The sequence below is a fragment of the Antrostomus carolinensis genome, unplaced genomic scaffold (genome assembly GCF_000700745.2).
Source record: "Antrostomus carolinensis isolate BGI_N321 unplaced genomic scaffold, ASM70074v2 scaffold13869, whole genome shotgun sequence".
NCBI lineage: Eukaryota > Metazoa > Chordata > Aves > Caprimulgiformes > Caprimulgidae > Antrostomus > Antrostomus carolinensis.
In genome coordinates this window covers 11,284-29,508 of record NW_010339354.1, presented here as the reverse complement: position 1 = coordinate 29,508, position 18,225 = coordinate 11,284, and the positions used below count along the sequence as shown (strand labels likewise).

Genomic DNA, 18,225 nt, shown 5'->3' with positions numbered 1-18,225 from the left:
TCCCTGTTCAGGGATGATACAGGTCAAAGCTCATTAGCACATGTGAGAAGCCCAATCACAGACACGCTTTGCTAACTAAGCAACTTTAATTAACAAAATATTATGTCAGTTTGCCACAGGACTACTGTGCCCAGCTGAAGGGCAACTTTGGCAGTGGTCTTAAAGTCCCAGCATTTCAAGATTTGTGTTTTTTTGATTGAATGGGAGTGAATAAACATTTCTTTTGTATATTTATGTCTCAAGGGGATTCCTTTTCAATTGAGTCTGCTCTCAAGAGTGTTTTCTCCCCATTTTACCTTTTAAATCTCAAATGAAAAGCAAATAGCCTCTCAGCTTGTGGGTATCATGATATTCACTCTATATAGTTGTCCATTTGGTGCTTCACTGACCACTTCTTATTGCTATTTTAACCCTCTTCCTCCAAAATAAGAAAGTAGTTCTTTCCTATAAGTCTTTCTGAAACAATGATCAGGTATCATTAAAATAATATTGAAAAGTTTACTTTTTTTAAATCATAATGGTTATATTTCTTTTATGGCCACTTTATGGGTAGTGTTTTAACTTTTCTGGAACCATTGCAAAGATTTATTTAAGTGGAATAAAATATCAGCTACTTTCCTCCACAGATTTGGAAAGCAGGTTGGATTAGGAGCTGCCACTTCCCACATTACCTCAAGCTTTTAGTCCTTTTAATTTAGATTTCCTTCCTGATTGAAAATTTAAGTGAAAATTTTTCTACACCAACATTCAAGTGTGAGTGGTAAATGCACCAAAAAAAAAAAAAAAAAAAAAAAAAAAAGCAAGCTTTAGCCAGGGAACAAGATCTAAAAAGGGCCACATTAGTCAGAATTATTCTTTTTCAGTGGAGAATTCTGAAATTGAGCCGAACAGACGATTTTTTCCAACACAGCACAAAGGCAGTCAGGGTTGTGTGGCTGGTGGGGAGGAGGAGAGATTCCTCTCTGAGTCGCAACAATCTCCATGCAAACAAAACTACCTTGTTTGCAAAACCTCTCTCCTGGACTCCCTTTACTTCACAGCTCAGTAAGAAGCTGGGGAAAAGCCAGTCACCCTTGAATGTAAATAAAAATGAGTGCTGGGCCAGGGAGGGTTCCTTTTATCTCTGCTGGAGTTGTGCATACAGTATTTAATCCCTTAAGGTGTGTAGCAGAATTTACTCTTGAGAATAAGGAAATTGCTAAAGCTGATACCCTTCAACATAGAAAAAATGAGTGGTTTGTGGATTTAATATTAAACCAAGGAAAGGACCACTTTGATCACTGAGTTTGATCTCTTAACTTGAACTTCAAACATTACCAAATAGCTCAGGAGCTTAGTCATAAAAGTAAGGCTTCATCCATTAACAAAATAAAACAGTGGTTTTTACTGTGATCTGCATTTCCATGAATTTCAAAAGGATTTACATATGGGGCTTGTTTTGGATCTAGCTCTAGTTAAAGAGGTCCCTGGATTCTGACATGTTCATTTCTCTAGTCTGTGGACAATGTTATTTTTAATAAACAGGAAAAGTGTTTCATTTTCTTAACTTTTTGAAATATCACTGGTAGTGAATCTATAAACATCTTACAGTGTTTATAAAGTTAGCACTCAGGATGCTTTTTGGGTACTCCAGGTTGAGGCTCTGATTTCTTTACATCCTGTTCTTTCTTTGTAAACTTCAGCACTTCACACACCAAATATAAAAGCTGCATTTTATTTGACCTTTGTCTTCTCCTTTTCCACATCCCTACTTCTCTGTTTGGAAAATGTTTTCTTCACTTGACAGGCAAAGTACAATTCCTTCAGCTTCAAGAGGGACCAGACTGCATCTGTCTGCTGAGGCAAAAGATATATTTAACAGAGCACATCTGGAACCCAGATAACTAAGATCAGTCACCCAGACAATTGTTCCACTTGATCAATGAACGTCCACTCTGACAGCCTCTCTTGTTTGCATCCCTGAAGGCAGTGCAATTACATCCTTGAAGCAGTTCGGGATTTTAGCCCACATTTCTTTGTTTTTAAACTAAATTTTTTTGCAAATGTGCACTAAGCAGTAGCTAGATATCCCTTTCAAACTTTTTTCCCCAGTAATTTTCCTTTTCTTTTGAGACCAATTTCACCTTATTTTCTAAATCCACTGAATATATGGCTAGGTGTAGGTTGTAGTAATGTAACCACAGTCCTAAACAAGAAAGAAAATTAATTCTTCACATTGTGTTCAACTCTAACAGATGCAATCACCTTATATTCTTTATCTTATTTTGTGCATATAATCTTTCTGCATACCTTTTAGATGATTGGGTTTCCATTAGTCACTACTCTTCAGGGCAGTTAGTGTAAGATGTAGCTGTGCATATGGATGGAGCTTATTTTGTAGACTTTATAGAGCTACTAGTACTTTACCTCTGCATGTCTCCATTTATAAAGTCTTCTTGTAAAAAGAAGCCTGATTAATGCAGATTGAACCTGCATGGCATAAAACCCAATCACCCCTTCTGACAGGGAGTCATTCCGACAGGTATAGAGCATGTAGAAACATCTGTTTCATGGACAGTGCCATGCCCTGCAAAGCAAAGCTATGTGAGGAAGTTCCAGCCATGCACCTCTCCATTTCGCACTCATGCCCAACAAAAGTACATTTCCAATATAAATTATGTGTTATGATGTCAGATGTCTCCAGTCAGCCAGCAAAAATTAAGATCTTCCCAAATTTTAGCATATACCTTACAGGAGGTTTGCAGGATCTGACCCTAGATCACTTCAATCTAACAGTTTAATTCATTTTTCATAGTATTTGTAAATTATGGCAGAGGTTGGCTTTCAAGGATGATGTGTCAGACCACACTTTTCTTCCATAAATTAGAGATTAATCCTGACAGTAGAAATTCAGTGAGAGCCAAGACACATTGCATCTCAGTGAGACAAGGTGCTGCCTTCTTGCAGCCCTACCAAAATGCTGTAGCTTCAAGCCCTGTGGCATCCACAGTCTCACAGATAAATGATGGCTCAGTACATTTATAATGTACTTACTACAGCAGTACACCCAGCAATGTTGTTAGAAAGCCTTATTCTTTTTTTATTATGGAAAGGCTACTCAGCTGTGTTTATATTTTCTTTTGTATGATTTCTCATGTGTATATGAGAATAATGGCAGTAGCAAGTGAGATAACTGTGATTAATTTTACTAGTTCAAACCCCTACTCTGTCTGTACATATTGTACCAGTGAGGAAGAACAAAACTTACTTGCTTACAGGTTGTGGAAGCCTTCTGCATCCTCACTCGTAGGCCCAAAAGCAGGCACCCCTTTGCCTTTCCCCTCACTAACTCATGGTTCATCTGGGTGTCCTCAGAAGAAGGTAGAATATCCAAGCACAACAACGCTCCAACTGTTTCTGCAGCAAGAACAGAGCAAAGGACCCAGATCTCCGTTTCCAGTTTAGGCAGAGGACATCTGGTGCCAGTGTGCCTGAACAGCAGCAGAGGTGTAAATGATGTAACTGCCTACCCTTGCAATAGGTATCTTTCCAATGGAGGTAGCATCAGCCAGAGACAGTTGCCACTGGGCAGCTAGAATGTGGGCACCTTATTTTGTTGAGTGGGAGAGCTTATTAATGCAAATAAGAGACATTGTACCTGGAGCCTCAGGGTAACAGTGTGATTTGAAGCACACTGAATATACTAGTAGAGTGATAATCTTTTGCACAAGCTGGGAAGATATCTACAGGGTTAGGCAGTCCTGAAAACTAGGTGTCCATAACCATAGACGGGGAATAAGATTGGGTTTTGGCGCCAAAGTTTGGATGTAGGCACACTGGACCTCACCATAGATTTCTAATACTTGTGAACATACTTTTTTTTATTTCATTATTCTTCTGCACTTTCGAGTGCACAGTTCTAGCATTCAGGTTTCTTTTGGTCTGTTTAGGGTTTGAATGCTGTAGTTATGGGCTGTTTGAGGGATAATTTTATTTTTAAGGATTCCCTAGGTTGTCATCAAGCAAGACCTTTAGAGAGGCGAAGGCTGCTACCAAGATGAGAGTAACTCACACAGTTGTTATAATACCCAATAATGCTATATCCTGAAAAAAACTGAGGATAAAATATGAGGAAATTCATTAAGTTAATTGAAAGGATAAAAAAAATGAAGTAAATTAAATGATACAGAAACATTGTATATACTGTTATCTTTCATTCCTTTGCTTGTGCCAACGATTCTTTCTGGAAATGGCTAATCCTCCTCAATATTCCTCAAGGCTCCCTTTGACATGTCAAGAGGACAGTTTACGGTCACACAGTGAGTCTGTAGCAGAGCTTGGAAGAATAATCTGGCATCCTACCACACAGGCTACAGTGAAAAGCTACAAGAACATGCTATTTCCTGATACTACTAGTATTGTTACATTATATATCTTCTCAGTAATGTAGAGCTGTATATAATATTGAACACTGATTCTTTTGCTGAGAAAAGGAAATTTTTTTTAAGTAATTTTTCTGGGAAAAGTTTCCTTGTTTGGATGACTGCACTTGATAATAGTAGTCTAGGCTTTTCAGAGACACATTTTCAATAACTGAACATTATACTTAAATTAAAGGACTTTATTTACTAGGAAGTTGGGTCTTAAGTAAATGCTTTTAATCAAAGGTGCTACATTCCTTGAGAAACTTGTTCCACATTACAGAGAGATAATTTGAGTATTAGCTTTGAATTTGATTGCATAATTAAAAATCATTAAAAAAAAGTCTTCCTTTGGATCTGAAGAGGAAATATAAATGTGACTGAATGCAATGAGAAGTATGTGAAAATACTCAGTTTCAGCGGCTATGAAACCTTAAATGTTGAAGCAATAAGGAATTGTTTAGTAAGTTTCCCAATTCCCTTCACTGCTAAACCTTGCTCAGAATAAGATACAGTTTTCCATCATTAAATTAGATTGAATATGTATTTTCGCTTACCTGTGATAGTGCAACTACATTAAAGATGTGATTTTGAAAAACGGGATAGTTTATTGTATACAATTATTTATAAAACAGTGAGCACTGATCATTATTTTTACAGTAAACCCTGCTAAGGCTGCATTTGCTATCAAACTGGTTTGTATGATGTAATTACAAATCTTAATATTTTGGCAACATGGGAGACGAGATAACAGAGTCTACATCCATAACTGCAACAAATGTATGTCATAAGAGAGAGATACCCCTCATCAAGGCAAGGTCATTTTTATAGCAATGACTTTTCTTGGGCTTCAACAAAAAGCCAACACATAGTTACTGCATTTTTAAGAAACAATTTAGAAAAGGGCAATTTAGCCAGCTCCGTAGATGATATTCATAGTTTATAAGCGTTACTCATTTGGATGTTAGAGGTAGCTCATGTCCTATTCTCTCAGCATTCTGTTCCATGTTTGAACATATGAATTAAAAATGATGGGAGTTCAGAATGGGGACATGTAAATTCAAAATTCGAAGGGAAGTATTTACACAGTAACTGTTTTTAAAATAAAACTTTTTAATAAGAGCAGTTTTAGAAAATTGGACTGTTGTTCCCAAGTTTATATGACTTGATATTAGTTGTCTATACTAAATGAATTTGGAAGAAAGATTGAAACCATGAAATAACTACTGGTAAGTGCTTTTTTTTTAAGACTAACAGACTCTCTCAGTGCCAGGAAGTGAAGATAAACTTTGTCTCTGATACTGTTTTTATTACAGGTTTGGTTTAAAGATTTATTTTCAATGGCCTATCAAAATTAACAGGCTCCTTACTGTTCACAGTTTATCAGGATGCCCCAGAGCTACTTCAGCAATGAAGAAAGCAAAGCTGTCTGGAGAACAAATGCTAACAATAAAGCAGCGGGCCAGTAATGGTAAATTTTTAATCACTACCTTTTTAAATATCACTTCTTTGTAAACTAAAGTTATCAGTACTCTGTTGGCTTTTTTTCCTACATGTGCAAATCTTCTTTGTATAAATAGTGAGTTTACTGTCAGAGTGTATTCAGTTCACAGTAGAAGTGAAACTGGATTTTATGGTGTGGAAATCTGAGCCAGCAAGTGGAGTGGTCAGACTGGTGTGAGTTATGTCTACATAAGTCTAAGACACAAAATATTTCACAGTAGAGTATACCATTATAATTTTCAGGTTCACATCTAATTCATCAAAGGTGGATAGTTGGTCTATCTTCCAACATTGTTGCAGGATTCAGGAGAGAAAAAGTTTTGATTTCCAGTGTCAAGCCCTCATGAACTCCTTTGAATTCCTTTGGAGCTGTGGCTCTGTAACCTCTGGCAGATGAAGATGGCTTTGTGCCATTTCATCTCCAATAATCTGCAATCCTTCCTGGGAACCTTGAGTTGCAGGGAAGATAATGAAGGTACCTTGGATGAAAGTCAGGATAGTACTCTGACAGTTGAAGTGCAATTAAAGCAAAATGTAGGTGTTTCAGTTCAAATAAGTAATGCACAAAAGGCTTGTCTGGGAGGTACCTAAGTCCTGAGTTTTCTTGTAAAACATTACATAGTCACTTAGTCTGTGACTGTGCATGCCTAAAGATACTGCCTTCTTAACTGTTGGTGTTGGCTGTGTTTGAGAGACACAAAGCATTTACAGAAAATTTATAGAAAAAGCTTTGTCAACACAGTGCAGGAGCCATTGCAACCCACATTTCCAGCAGACCTGGAGGAAGCCTTGGTTGTTTTTGTCAATAACTAGATCCAAGGAGTTGGATGTAATTTTCTCTGCAACCTGGGAGGTACTGGAAACTGTATCTGCCATGCCCAGGAAGAATGCCTTAAGGAGTGGTATATGGACATTTTGGGGACTTAGGGAGACTCACGGCATCCTTCCTATTAGAGTTAGGCCCTGTGGGAAAAGGTAGGCAAGATTCACACTAGAGTAAGAACAAGACAGTGGGAACACCAGTTTCTCTAGCTTTAGTTCAGACTTTTGAGAGAAAACAGGTCTGTCTCTTCCCAGCACTATTTTATGCTTTGTTATAGTAATTAAAAGTAGGAATAAATAAAACCTTTACAGTTTATTCCTCTCTGAATTCTTAAAGATGCAGGTACCTTTAAAATTCTGTTCTCTGTATCTTTATGCCATAAAAACTCAGAATCACTTCAATTTTTCGAATTATCCTATATATCATTATTTAATAACATCCTTCTGAACTATGAAATTATTAAAAGCAACAGCAGAATCACAATATATCCCAGTGCACCAATAAAATTTCACTGTTTTGATAAAAATATCTTCTGAATTAGTTACAAATTATGTTGACAATGCTGTAATGTAAATAAAAAATAGCATGTTAAGATACTTTATTTTCTTTAACTGGACACAATTTTTCAAATAATTTACATAAGACAGTGGAGCAGAATTTATTGCTGCAGGTACATTTCTTACAATACGAAGTTAAATCAGTACATATAATGAAAAAGATGTGTCTTACTGATCTTCTAGGCTTTTTCCACACTCTTACTGGGAAATTACTGCAATTTTTACAAGAAAAGTAGTGGCAAATACATTGGTTTAACTTCAAAAGAAAAGTATGAAGAATGTTTCCTTTTTCTTTTTTACTTTAACACTTTTACTTGAAATAAATTTATTTTCAAATATGGAAATAATTAATTCACCGAGCTCTGATTTAAAGCTTAATTATTTTAACACCCCTTTTTATTTTTTTATCACACAGGTATAGAAAATGATGAAGAAATTAAACAGTTAGATGAAGAAATCAAAGAACTAAATGAATCCAACTCCCAGATGGAAGCTGATATGATTAAACTCAGAACTCAGGTAACAGTTTTATGAAGCCCTAAATTCAGCTGCTTTTTCTACATGACTGATTAAAAGAAATATAGGACATATATAGCTTCCTTTTATATTTCTTACATGTTAAGATTTCTATCTGTGATTTGCCATCTATAAAATTAGAAAACAATAGCCATTATGCAATCTCCACTTCAGGTACATCAGTTATCAGCATTAAAGGAAAAAAAAAGCAACCCAAACAAAAAAACAAAGGCTTAGCAAAATATATTATTTAAAATAATAGCAAAATTATTTAACCTGTCATGGTCAGCTTTGTATCGCCCCATGATAAGGCCATGCCTTTCTAATAGCAATTAAAATATGGGGTGAGATCATGATCATTAACATAAATTACAAGGTGAAGGAGTCCAGATGAACAGCATGGCTTTTGCCAGGTCTGTGTTACAGAGAGGGATGTGAACACTTGTTACACGTCACTTCATCTTGTGGTACACTAAGTGCAGCCCTTGGCAGCAGTAATGGTTCCACAGACCAGCTTAATTCCTTTTAGGTTTCACATAAATCTGTTGGGGAAAAAAAAAAAAGGAGAAAATAACATTGTACTATTATTTAAATACTTATTTTTCACCAGTCCTAAAACTGGATGGAAAAGGAAAAAAATTAATTTAATTCTTTCCCTGGAATTTTCCAGAGTCCAACATAGATTCTGGTGGTTTTTTTCTTCACATGATGTGAGTGCAGATGCCAACAGTGAGATTTACCATAGTTCTCACCATTTGTCAGCCTTTAGTCCCAGAGTCATAATCATCTGATTAATCTTGATGGAAACAAAGTAAACCATTCCTTGGTACTTCTCTGTCTGCTGCTTGTGGAGAAGAGTACCATGTGCATTGTCCTCATCCTCCTCTTATATATTCATAAACAGAGGGCAGGATCTGCCCCTTCAGCTTGGTTTTTCTTTTACTTCTAAACCTTAGCCAAATTGATATTGAAACCTCATTTCTATTTTAAGCCTGTATTCAGGGTTCTGTTGTCATTATTCAGCCTTTATAGGATTTGACTTATGTTTTACAGTTTTCTGATGTGACCAAATACAGCTGTAGGGTAATGAGGACAAAACCTGCAAGAAAGTAAAGCAAGAAGAATAATCAATGGCGGGAAAATTATATATATCTATGTTAGAGAATTTGGCCCTTAAGTTTTGAAACTGGCAGCTTCCAAATTACTTTGTTTTCTTTTGCTTAATACAGCGCTGTGGGTGCTATTCACATACAAACTGATTTAGCTGAGATTTTTAAAAATGTGAAGCAGTTTGGCCATTATGTGTATATGAGGTAAATGCTCCAGTTGCCACTAACTTCCTGCATTTTTAATTTTATTTTTGTCCAGATTAATAAAACAAAGAAAAAGCCATGATAACACTATCACAGGCATAAAACATGTACTAAGTTTTAGCTACTAATATTTAGCTAGGAATTCCACATCAAGTTTTGATCTGAAGTGAGTACAGAAGCTATACTTCAGTGGTCTCAGTTCCAGCTTTCATATCTCAGGCTAGTGCCATTGCATATTTTTAGAAATCTGATTAGGCACTACCTGGTCAAAGACAGTCTTCTGTAGCCTCATCATATTCAAAGTTACTTCTATTTCTTTACTGTGAGGGTGACAGAGCACTGGAATAAGCTGCCCAGAGAGGTTGTGGAGTCTCCATCTCTGGAGATGTTCAAAACTCACCTGGACGCTTTCCTGTGCAACCTGTTGTAGGGAACCTGCTTTGGCTGGGGGGTTAGACTAGATGATCTCCTGAGATCCTTTCCAACCCCTACCATTCTGTGATTTTGTGATTCTATCAACTAGTGGGCTGTATTGCCATAAGCAGACTGAAACTTTAGGTTCAGAATAAAACTTGGGACATCTAACAACCTGATTGTGTCAACAGTTTCCTAAAATTTACTCACCCATGATCAAGTTAATATTCACTTAACCTTTTCCCCTTCTGCCTGCTACTATGGCACAAACCTCCAACCTTCCTGTCAGCATTTCAATTGTATCAATTCTTCCCACAGTTCACTGTCTATGCCAATTTAGAAATGGATAAAGCTCATTTTGAGAATTCAAAACCTTGTGTTCTTTGGCATTTTTTCCACTTCTCTGGCATTTTTTTCACTCTCTTAGCAATGCATATTTTAACCTACACACACACAAAAGCGCACTGTACACTTTGTAATAGATTTTAATAGTTGTCATCCAATGTGGAAAGAAAGGACAGGTCTACAGAGGGCAGTGCAGACAGGTAAGAGTGAGCTCTGCAAGTACTCTTAACAAGTGCTCATCTGAAGTCATAAAATCATAGAATCATAGAATAGTTTGGGTTGGAACTGACCTTTAAAGTCACCTAGTCTAACCTCGTTGCAGTAAGCAGGGACATCTTCAACTACATCAGGTTGCTCAGAGCACCATCCAACCTGAGCATCTACCACCTCTCTGGGCAACCTGTTCCAGTGTTTCACCACCCTTATCATAAAAAATTTCTTGCTTATATGTAGTCTAAATCTACCTTCTTTTAATTTAAAAGCATTACCCCTTGTCCTATTGCAACAGCCCCTGCTAAAATATCTTCATTAGCACAGAGCTTTGCATAAGCCTGTGTAAATTGCCTCTCAGGAATGCTTTTTATGCAAGGTCGGAGCTAACTTATGTCCAGTCACCTGGGAACACAGGCAGAGCATACTCGCAGTTATATTCTCCTGTACATGTAGTCATGCCCCAGAGACTCACTCTCCTGCCTATGTGTAAAGTTTCTTCAGTTCCTTCAGTTTTGCAAGTCATTGTATTTATTAGAAAATTTTCCAAATTTGTACATACATCGCAATAACATGCAGTTGTTCAGTGTTCAAAAGCAGCCATGTGAATTTGCATAGAATCAAATTATACTTACAAAGAGCTAAACACTGGCAGCAAGGAGCTGTGCATGCTTAACTAACAATATATATATAAATATAGCAGAAAATATAATAAAGGCATGCTTTACTGCAGAATGTCCCTACAGTGGGCTCCTGGTAGAAGTGTTTAACCACATGGGTGAACTTGCAGAACTAACGTCCTTCTTAATGTCTTTCAACTCATGAAGAAAAGCTCTAAAGCAGTGGAATCCAAGCCAAGTTCATTCATCATCACCAATATTAAAAAGACAAGCTGTTAAATTCATACACCATGCAGTAGGAATAAGAAATCCTTAACAATGATAAGAATTGCAGACTCAAGAAAACCTTTTTTAATGTGAATGAATAGACCTTTTTCTCCTTTCCCTGGTATTTCTGTTCTCTCTCCCTTCAAAGAGCTCATGCTTTGTAACAGCTTGCCTTATATTACATTGTACACAAATTTGTCCATTTTAGATTACCACAATGGAGAGCAACCTGAAGACGATAGAAGAGGAGAACAAAGTAATTGAACAGCAAAATGAGTCTCTTCTTCATGAATTGGCCAATTTAAGCCAGTCTTTAATTCATAGTCTAGCTAATATCCAGCTGCCACATATGGTAAGTGATTGAGAGCACAAGTTAAGGAATTTGGCGATCTTCAGTTCACTTCATACAATAGATGTCTTTTTTTATGTTTACGTTTCATCAACCAGTTGGATATTTGTGATAACAACACTGAAACCATAAAGATACATTTAACTACTAACAAAGACATGGAGGGCCTGTTCCAGTGTATCCTGTAAAATTAAGTAAGAACTAACTAGGCATTTTAAATATTATAAAAAATGGTGGCAATATACCTTGATAATATGTTATGCTTAAATGAATATACGATTAAGAAAATAAAAGTTGTATATGAACTACTATTTAATATCTCGTAGGAACCAATCAATGAACAAAATTTTGATGCTTACGTGACCACTTTGACGGACATGTATACAAATCAAGATCGTTATCAGAGTCCAGAAAATAAAGCTCTACTGGAAAATATAAAGCAGGCTGTGAGAGGAATTCAGGTCTGAACAGCTGCTATAGTGGTGAAAGTCTTGCTTAAAAAAGGATGCCTCTTGTTTTTTGCTGCTGTAATTTACCAGAAAGTGTTATATATTTATTTCTGTTTGAAACAGTGTTATGCTTACAAGACTTCATAATGATTTTATGTCTTGCTTTAAAGATAGTAACTGCAGAATAGTTTTTTGAATACATTCACATTTTGTACGTTTTCATATAAGCTGACATAGTGTGATATGCCATGTAATGTTTATAGCTGCTAATGTATGCACATTTTTGGGGTATATATATTTCTGAAGAGGTAAGCTGATCAAAATAAATAGAGTGTAAATTCTTTTTAATGCTTTAGTGATTAAATGTTTTAGTATTTTGAACTGAAATGAACAAAAAAAAAAAACAGCTTTGAATGACAATGTTGCAGTCTGCAGCCACTTTTTAAACACTATCATTTTGCCTCATGTTGGAGGATTTTATGGGATTTAAGAAATACATTTTGTGTGCATATTGTTTCATAGCAAGAATTGGTTGCAAAAATGCTTTATTTTTGAACAATGCTTGAAAATATTATGTGACTTTTGTTTTTGGAGGATGGTGTGTGGTGGGGGCAATAAAATGAGGTTTTTTGAATTACAAGAAAATGGCATGGATTAGATGTAAGATACAAAATGGGTAATTTATTGTAAGACAACATCAAGCCATGGAAACTTGACAGAAGATTCAAAGCAGCTTAAACAGCACTTTTTAATTAACTTCTAAGCATTACATGGTATGAATATGGGAACTTCCATTATGAAAAGAACTATATCAGAGGTGGACAACGTGAAGATTTCAGCTTTTGTTTTCAAATAAACTTTGGAGCCAACATTCTCTTATCTCTGCTGGACTGCTAGTGCCCCTCTGAACTATCTGTTATAGCAATGTAGTTCATCTTTCAGAAATTCTGTGTTTTCAATTCAAGATGGAGGACAATATTTTAAAATTAATATTGCCTTTTCACATCTTTAATTTTGGGCTAAACACAAATGATCTGTGTCTATTAGAGTTACTGAACTGCATTTGTTGCTGTCTGTAGTAGGAATGCAGTTCAGTAAGGATTTTTCCTTTTGCTTTGCCAAGCATTTGATCCCATTTTTAAACATTTTAACATTTATGTTTTGCTTTTTGTTGAAGAACAATCATTACTGCAGCATTCACATATGCTTTGTATTTGTTCTACTATTACCTATTGCAAAAATGAATGCAATCAAATTTTTAATGTAACTAAATATACTTCAGCACTTTTTTTGCTTTAAACTGGATCATTTTAAGATAAAAGTTATTTGTACCTTCAAGATTTGATTGTTTTCTTCAAAATGACTGCACTATATGTATGCATAAGACCACTTTTTATTACTACATTTTTCTTTTTTAAGTAGTAAATTTGGTGATGTGTTGTGTTTTACGGATGTTGAATTTATTTAAATTTGATAGCATATCTTTTCCTTCCATGTCTTGATGTTATGCAGAAAGTACAAGAGTACTTTAAAATTTTGTTATGAAAAAGATGGGTTTTGTAAAAAATAAAATATTTTTAGCAGAACAGGACTTACAGGGTCATTGTCCCCACAATGTGCCAGTTGACTATTTGCACTTACCTTGCCCTATATATCCATACGGAGGTGTGCAATTTCTTGTGTCATTAGCCTTGTGACACTAAACCTGAACAAATTATAGTGGAAGCCATTATGGCCAATCCAGTAATATTGCTAAGGGAGACTACAGGGATCTCACAACAAATATTCTGATACAATACTCAACCTCGGTATATATATATATGTATAAATATATGTATATCCCAGCGGCACTTTATACGATTCACTGTACAAAAGCTTACAGTTTTCCACGAGGACTTTAATAACTAGCTGGGAAAAGATTATGTAATTACTTTGGGGCTCTGCAGTATCTTATCTGTACAGTGCCCTTTTTCTGTTGTGCTATTAGTTGTAGCTGCCATGCTCAGAATTGCCTTTTTGAGAGCTGAAGCAAGGTGCTTGTTGTTCACCTTCTGCCATATATATTGTACTTTTGCCCTAGCCTCCTTTTAGGGCTTTCATTGTTCATAATGGCATATGCATTTTTCCACTGCATTGTGTCTGCAGCTTCTTTGCCAATATAGTAATGCTTTCAGTAGAGTAATAGATAGTATCAGTTTTGGATTCTTATTGTTATCACCTATGTACAATGGAAAGGGATTTTAAGCACAAATCTGCTGCTCATCTAATGTTGGTACATAATATCAAATCAAAAGTTATCTGTGACTATTATATAAGGATCACAAAAGTGTCACATATTAGAATGCTGACTTTTCATATGAAATTATTGTGAGTCATCAGAGTTTATTTATTATAACTTATTGTTCATATTCATTTCTAAGTTAATTTAAGTAATCATTTATTAAGACAGAATTTTGTATAAACTATTTATTGTGCTCTCTGTGGAACTGAAGTTTCATTTATTTTTGTACTACACGGCATGAATTTGTTGACATTTTAATTTTGCTATAAATGTGTGGAATCACAAGTTGCTGTGATACTTCATTTTTAAATTGTGAACTTTGTACAAATTTTGTCATGCTGGATGTTAACACATCTTACTCTAAATAAATAAAAAAATGTGTTGCCACATTTGTAGCACAGAGGTTCAATGATCACTTTCAACATTTTCACTTTATTTCATACACAGCATCTACAACAAAGAAATCCTCAGAGACCTTTTTTAACAAGAAGCCTTGACCGTTGAGCCCTTCGGTTCTCCTCGCAGGATGTATGGCTGCCTCTTCAGATGATGCACTTCCTGATCCACACAAGTGCATAAGCCTGAGAAGTTTGTTCCAACATTTTGGAACGTCCTAGAAAGAAACTGAATAGTGTTTCCTTGGCCTGAGTAGTGCAACTAAAGTATTGCGCGCAATGTATTTAAAATTAAATACGCTGATGATCAGGTTCCTAGACTCAAAAATGAGGAATAAGCCAATTGAAAATAAACCTCAGCTGGAAAGCCTTTCCCTTCCCTCTGGCCTGCACTCAATGTCCTTTTTAGAACCAGACAGCTGAGGAGGTGAATAACAACAGTCAATTAACACTCCTGGTCATCACTGCCTGGGGCAGGAACAGTGACCATCAGTACACGCTGTCACGTGCGATGTTAACCCCAGTCTGCACCACGACATAACCCATGTTACCCCTGCAATGAGTTAATCACTGGTTTAGATTTCATTATTGCTGTTAAACCACCTAATTAAAAACATCTTCCCGGAAAACAAACAAAAGGAATTACACAGGGAATTGGCAATTAATTGATTTATAAATGTAATTATGACTTTACAATATGCTTGGGTTCCTGTATTGAGTATATATTATGTCCAGCATTATGCAGTGCTATCAATAATTAATTCTGTATATTATCCCTGCATGCCATTCTTCTTAATTGCATTCCTTAGAGATCATCCTAAGTGACCAAGACAGGAGCAGCCATACAAATTCTAGGCTGTCTCTCTGCCCCGAGCAAAGGCTGATCAACTGCTGGGGGAATAGGGAAGATACAGAGGGTCCAGGGCACTTTGCTCAACAGAATGCAAAATAAAAAGCCATGCAGTCAATGAAGGACATCACAGCAAGAAAGAGGAGGATAATTTTTATATGACCTTGTATATACGCAATGTGATATATATAATTTTTGTAGGTAAACCAGGCAACATTTCAGAAAATCTGATCTCCCTGTTTAGCATCACATGTAAAATTTTATTCTTAATCATGCATATATGATACACCCAGATCTGTTTTGTGTCTTGTTAGGCTTATGGCATTATAATCAAGTACTGCCAGAGACGGTTTTTCACATTAGAACTTGATTTTTCATACTGTAAGACTTTTTCTGAAAGAAACACAACAAAATAGCAAAGTTTAAAAACAGGATGAGAAACTGCAAGAGGTGAACAGGTGAAAAAAATTCACATTTTTTGGAGGATAGCTGTATTTTTTTTCCTAATAATCTCTAAGAAACAGTGTTCCAAAACATGTGGCCTAAACATATGTTTGCATCCTTGCTTTTGGAACCAATAAAAAAGAAAAACCTACTAAAATAGAGAGTGGTAACAGAAAAGTAATTCAAGATTTTCAGTCATGGCAGCTTGTCTGATTTGTCATCCCACTTGCCCTCACTCTAAAAAACTATTTAGTATGTAGAAATTGCTGTACTGGATCAAGGTGGTGATCCCCATGATGCAGTAACCTGCCTGGGACAATGGCCAAGATCAGTCTCTTTGCAGAAAAAGCCCTGAACTGCTTACAAAGCACTTGAGGGACAACCGTCCTAAAGAGAAGTTTCCCTCTGAATCTCAATAGATAGTGCTGGCTGGGAAAAATAAATACTACAAAGCTCTTCTTAAGCTGTGCTGTTGTTTTATTTTTAACTATTAGTAAAACTCTGGATTTTTCTTGCACAGATCTTTTCAGTCATAGTGTCCTTTAGCAGCCATGAGAAATTCAACAAAACATTTTTGCACCATATATACCTATATATTTTTTTTTCTGATATTAGTTCTGAGCACCAGAACTTTTACTGTTAATGCATGACATAATGTTCTTGTAATATGAAACTGCATTTGTATGCAGTCCAGAGCTACAGGACAAAAGGATTAAATATGGCAGTGTTCAATTCTGGTAAGCAGGCAAATCACTGTACATCAAATATAAATATATTTAGCTGTAAATGTAAGCCTCTAATTTTGTGACCTCATTTCCAATAAAATGGCCAGATAACAGGTACACCCAACTAGACCTGGCTCCATACACCAGTGGGCTGGTATGATGCAAGGTACATAAGAGCATCATGTTCTCTGTGTTAGTAGTCAGCTGGTCAGTGGTTTCTTCTGAGAAATGCCTTTGCCGAAGGATATAAACCGACAACTCTGGTCTCATAAAATTATTTTTCTATTGTGATCAACAGGCCCTTCTCTGCGCCTGTGGACTTAATCCTTCTTGAACTTTCTTTGACTCAATCCTTCTTGAGCCTACTGTGCCCGGTATCCCAAGCAATGTCTTCATAAGTAACACTGGATCTCTCTGTTGCTATTGCCCAGAAATACTTTCCATATTGTTACATCCTCATATTATATTTTCCATTTTCTTGTCTGTCTGCTGATGGCTCTTAGTACTATAATCAACTGTTACATTTTGGTCAAGTTTTGGAATAGAGCAAAAAAATTTCTTTTGTCTCTAAGTAATCTCTAACCTTGCCTTTTTATTTAGTCTGTCACATCATCAAGTTCTTCATGTACAATATAACAATTCTGTGCTGATCAATCTTTCCATCTTTGATCATTTCTTTTTTTTTATTTAAGATCACTAATAAGATTGTTTGCCTCAGTAGTACCAAAAGAGAGAAAATCAATGGCAAGATGATATTCACAAATAACTCTGAGCTCTGTCTTGCCATTACTATATATAGAGAAGTTTTACTTCCATCAAAAAAATAGGGAACGATAGGGAATGGGGCATGTGGAATCACTTATTCACTTAACATGTTTTGTGGAGAAAATCAGATCTAAGTCTAGAGCAAGAGTTTTCATTGCAGAGACTTTTTTTCAATGGAGGCATTGAGCTCTAAACAGAACATTTAACACCGCTGACAGTAGACTCAATTTTCTTAACTACCTCTCATAGACGTTAGGAATAATTTGTGCATTCTCCAGGGTTCGTTGACTGTATGTTGAAGATCACTCCTCTTGCAAATGCTTCCAAAGAGCACAATCAGCCAAACTGTCTGCAGAAAGGATCAAAAAAGAAGAATCACAAGCTGTAGAACAAGTACATGGGGTCAGTAAAAAACAAAAGAAACAGGACAGAGTCAGTCTATTAAAAATGCAGGCATATAAACTGAAGAAATTAACAAAAACGATAGGAACAGTTGTGCTGCGATATCACAACTATTCCAAGAAGAAAGAGGATGCACGATACTGTGGAGCTGGAGGATGCAGGCATGCCCAGGGGAAGTTGTTCAGAAGCTATTTTGTTTTTCTGATATTCACGTATTAGCACTTGCACTTACTCCTTGGTTTTGCATTAGGCTCTGGGCTCTGCCCTGTCTGAAAATTTTGTTTGCTTTGCTATATGATTTAGGCTGTCAACAAGAGAAATTTTAATCTTAAATTAGCTTCAAATGTGTCCTCCTTTTATGATCCAAAAATAAGAAATTAACATTGAAAAGTCAAACAATGCTTCACTGAAAAAAAAGCAAAATTCTGTCTCCTACTGCAAACCAAACATTAGGGTCACACACACTTCCTATTGAGCACATGTCTGAGGAGCAGTCAACTGTGCTGTTAGAATTACTGATGAAGTTTCTTCCTCCAGCCCCAAAACACTGTGTATGTTGCATGATCTGTATTTGTGGGCACCCGTAATTTTGCTCAA

At 36.1% G+C, this 18,225-nt stretch overlaps 1 protein-coding gene across 1 annotated transcript in view; it reads left to right on the top strand.

Annotated features, from left to right (window-relative positions):
* MYT1L (myelin transcription factor 1 like) overlaps nt 1–14,434 on the top strand; it is an 81,635-nt gene extending 67,201 nt beyond the window's left edge. The window contains exons 13-16 of the mRNA XM_029086955.1: nt 5,780–5,871; nt 7,699–7,808; nt 11,177–11,320; nt 11,644–14,434. Coding sequence (XP_028942788.1) covers nt 5,780–5,871; nt 7,699–7,808; nt 11,177–11,320; nt 11,644–11,784 — 487 coding nt within the window. The 3' untranslated portion in view covers nt 11,785–14,434. The remainder of the gene's footprint in view (nt 1–5,779; nt 5,872–7,698; nt 7,809–11,176; nt 11,321–11,643) is intronic.
* Nucleotides 14,435–18,225: the final 3,791 nt, after the last annotated feature.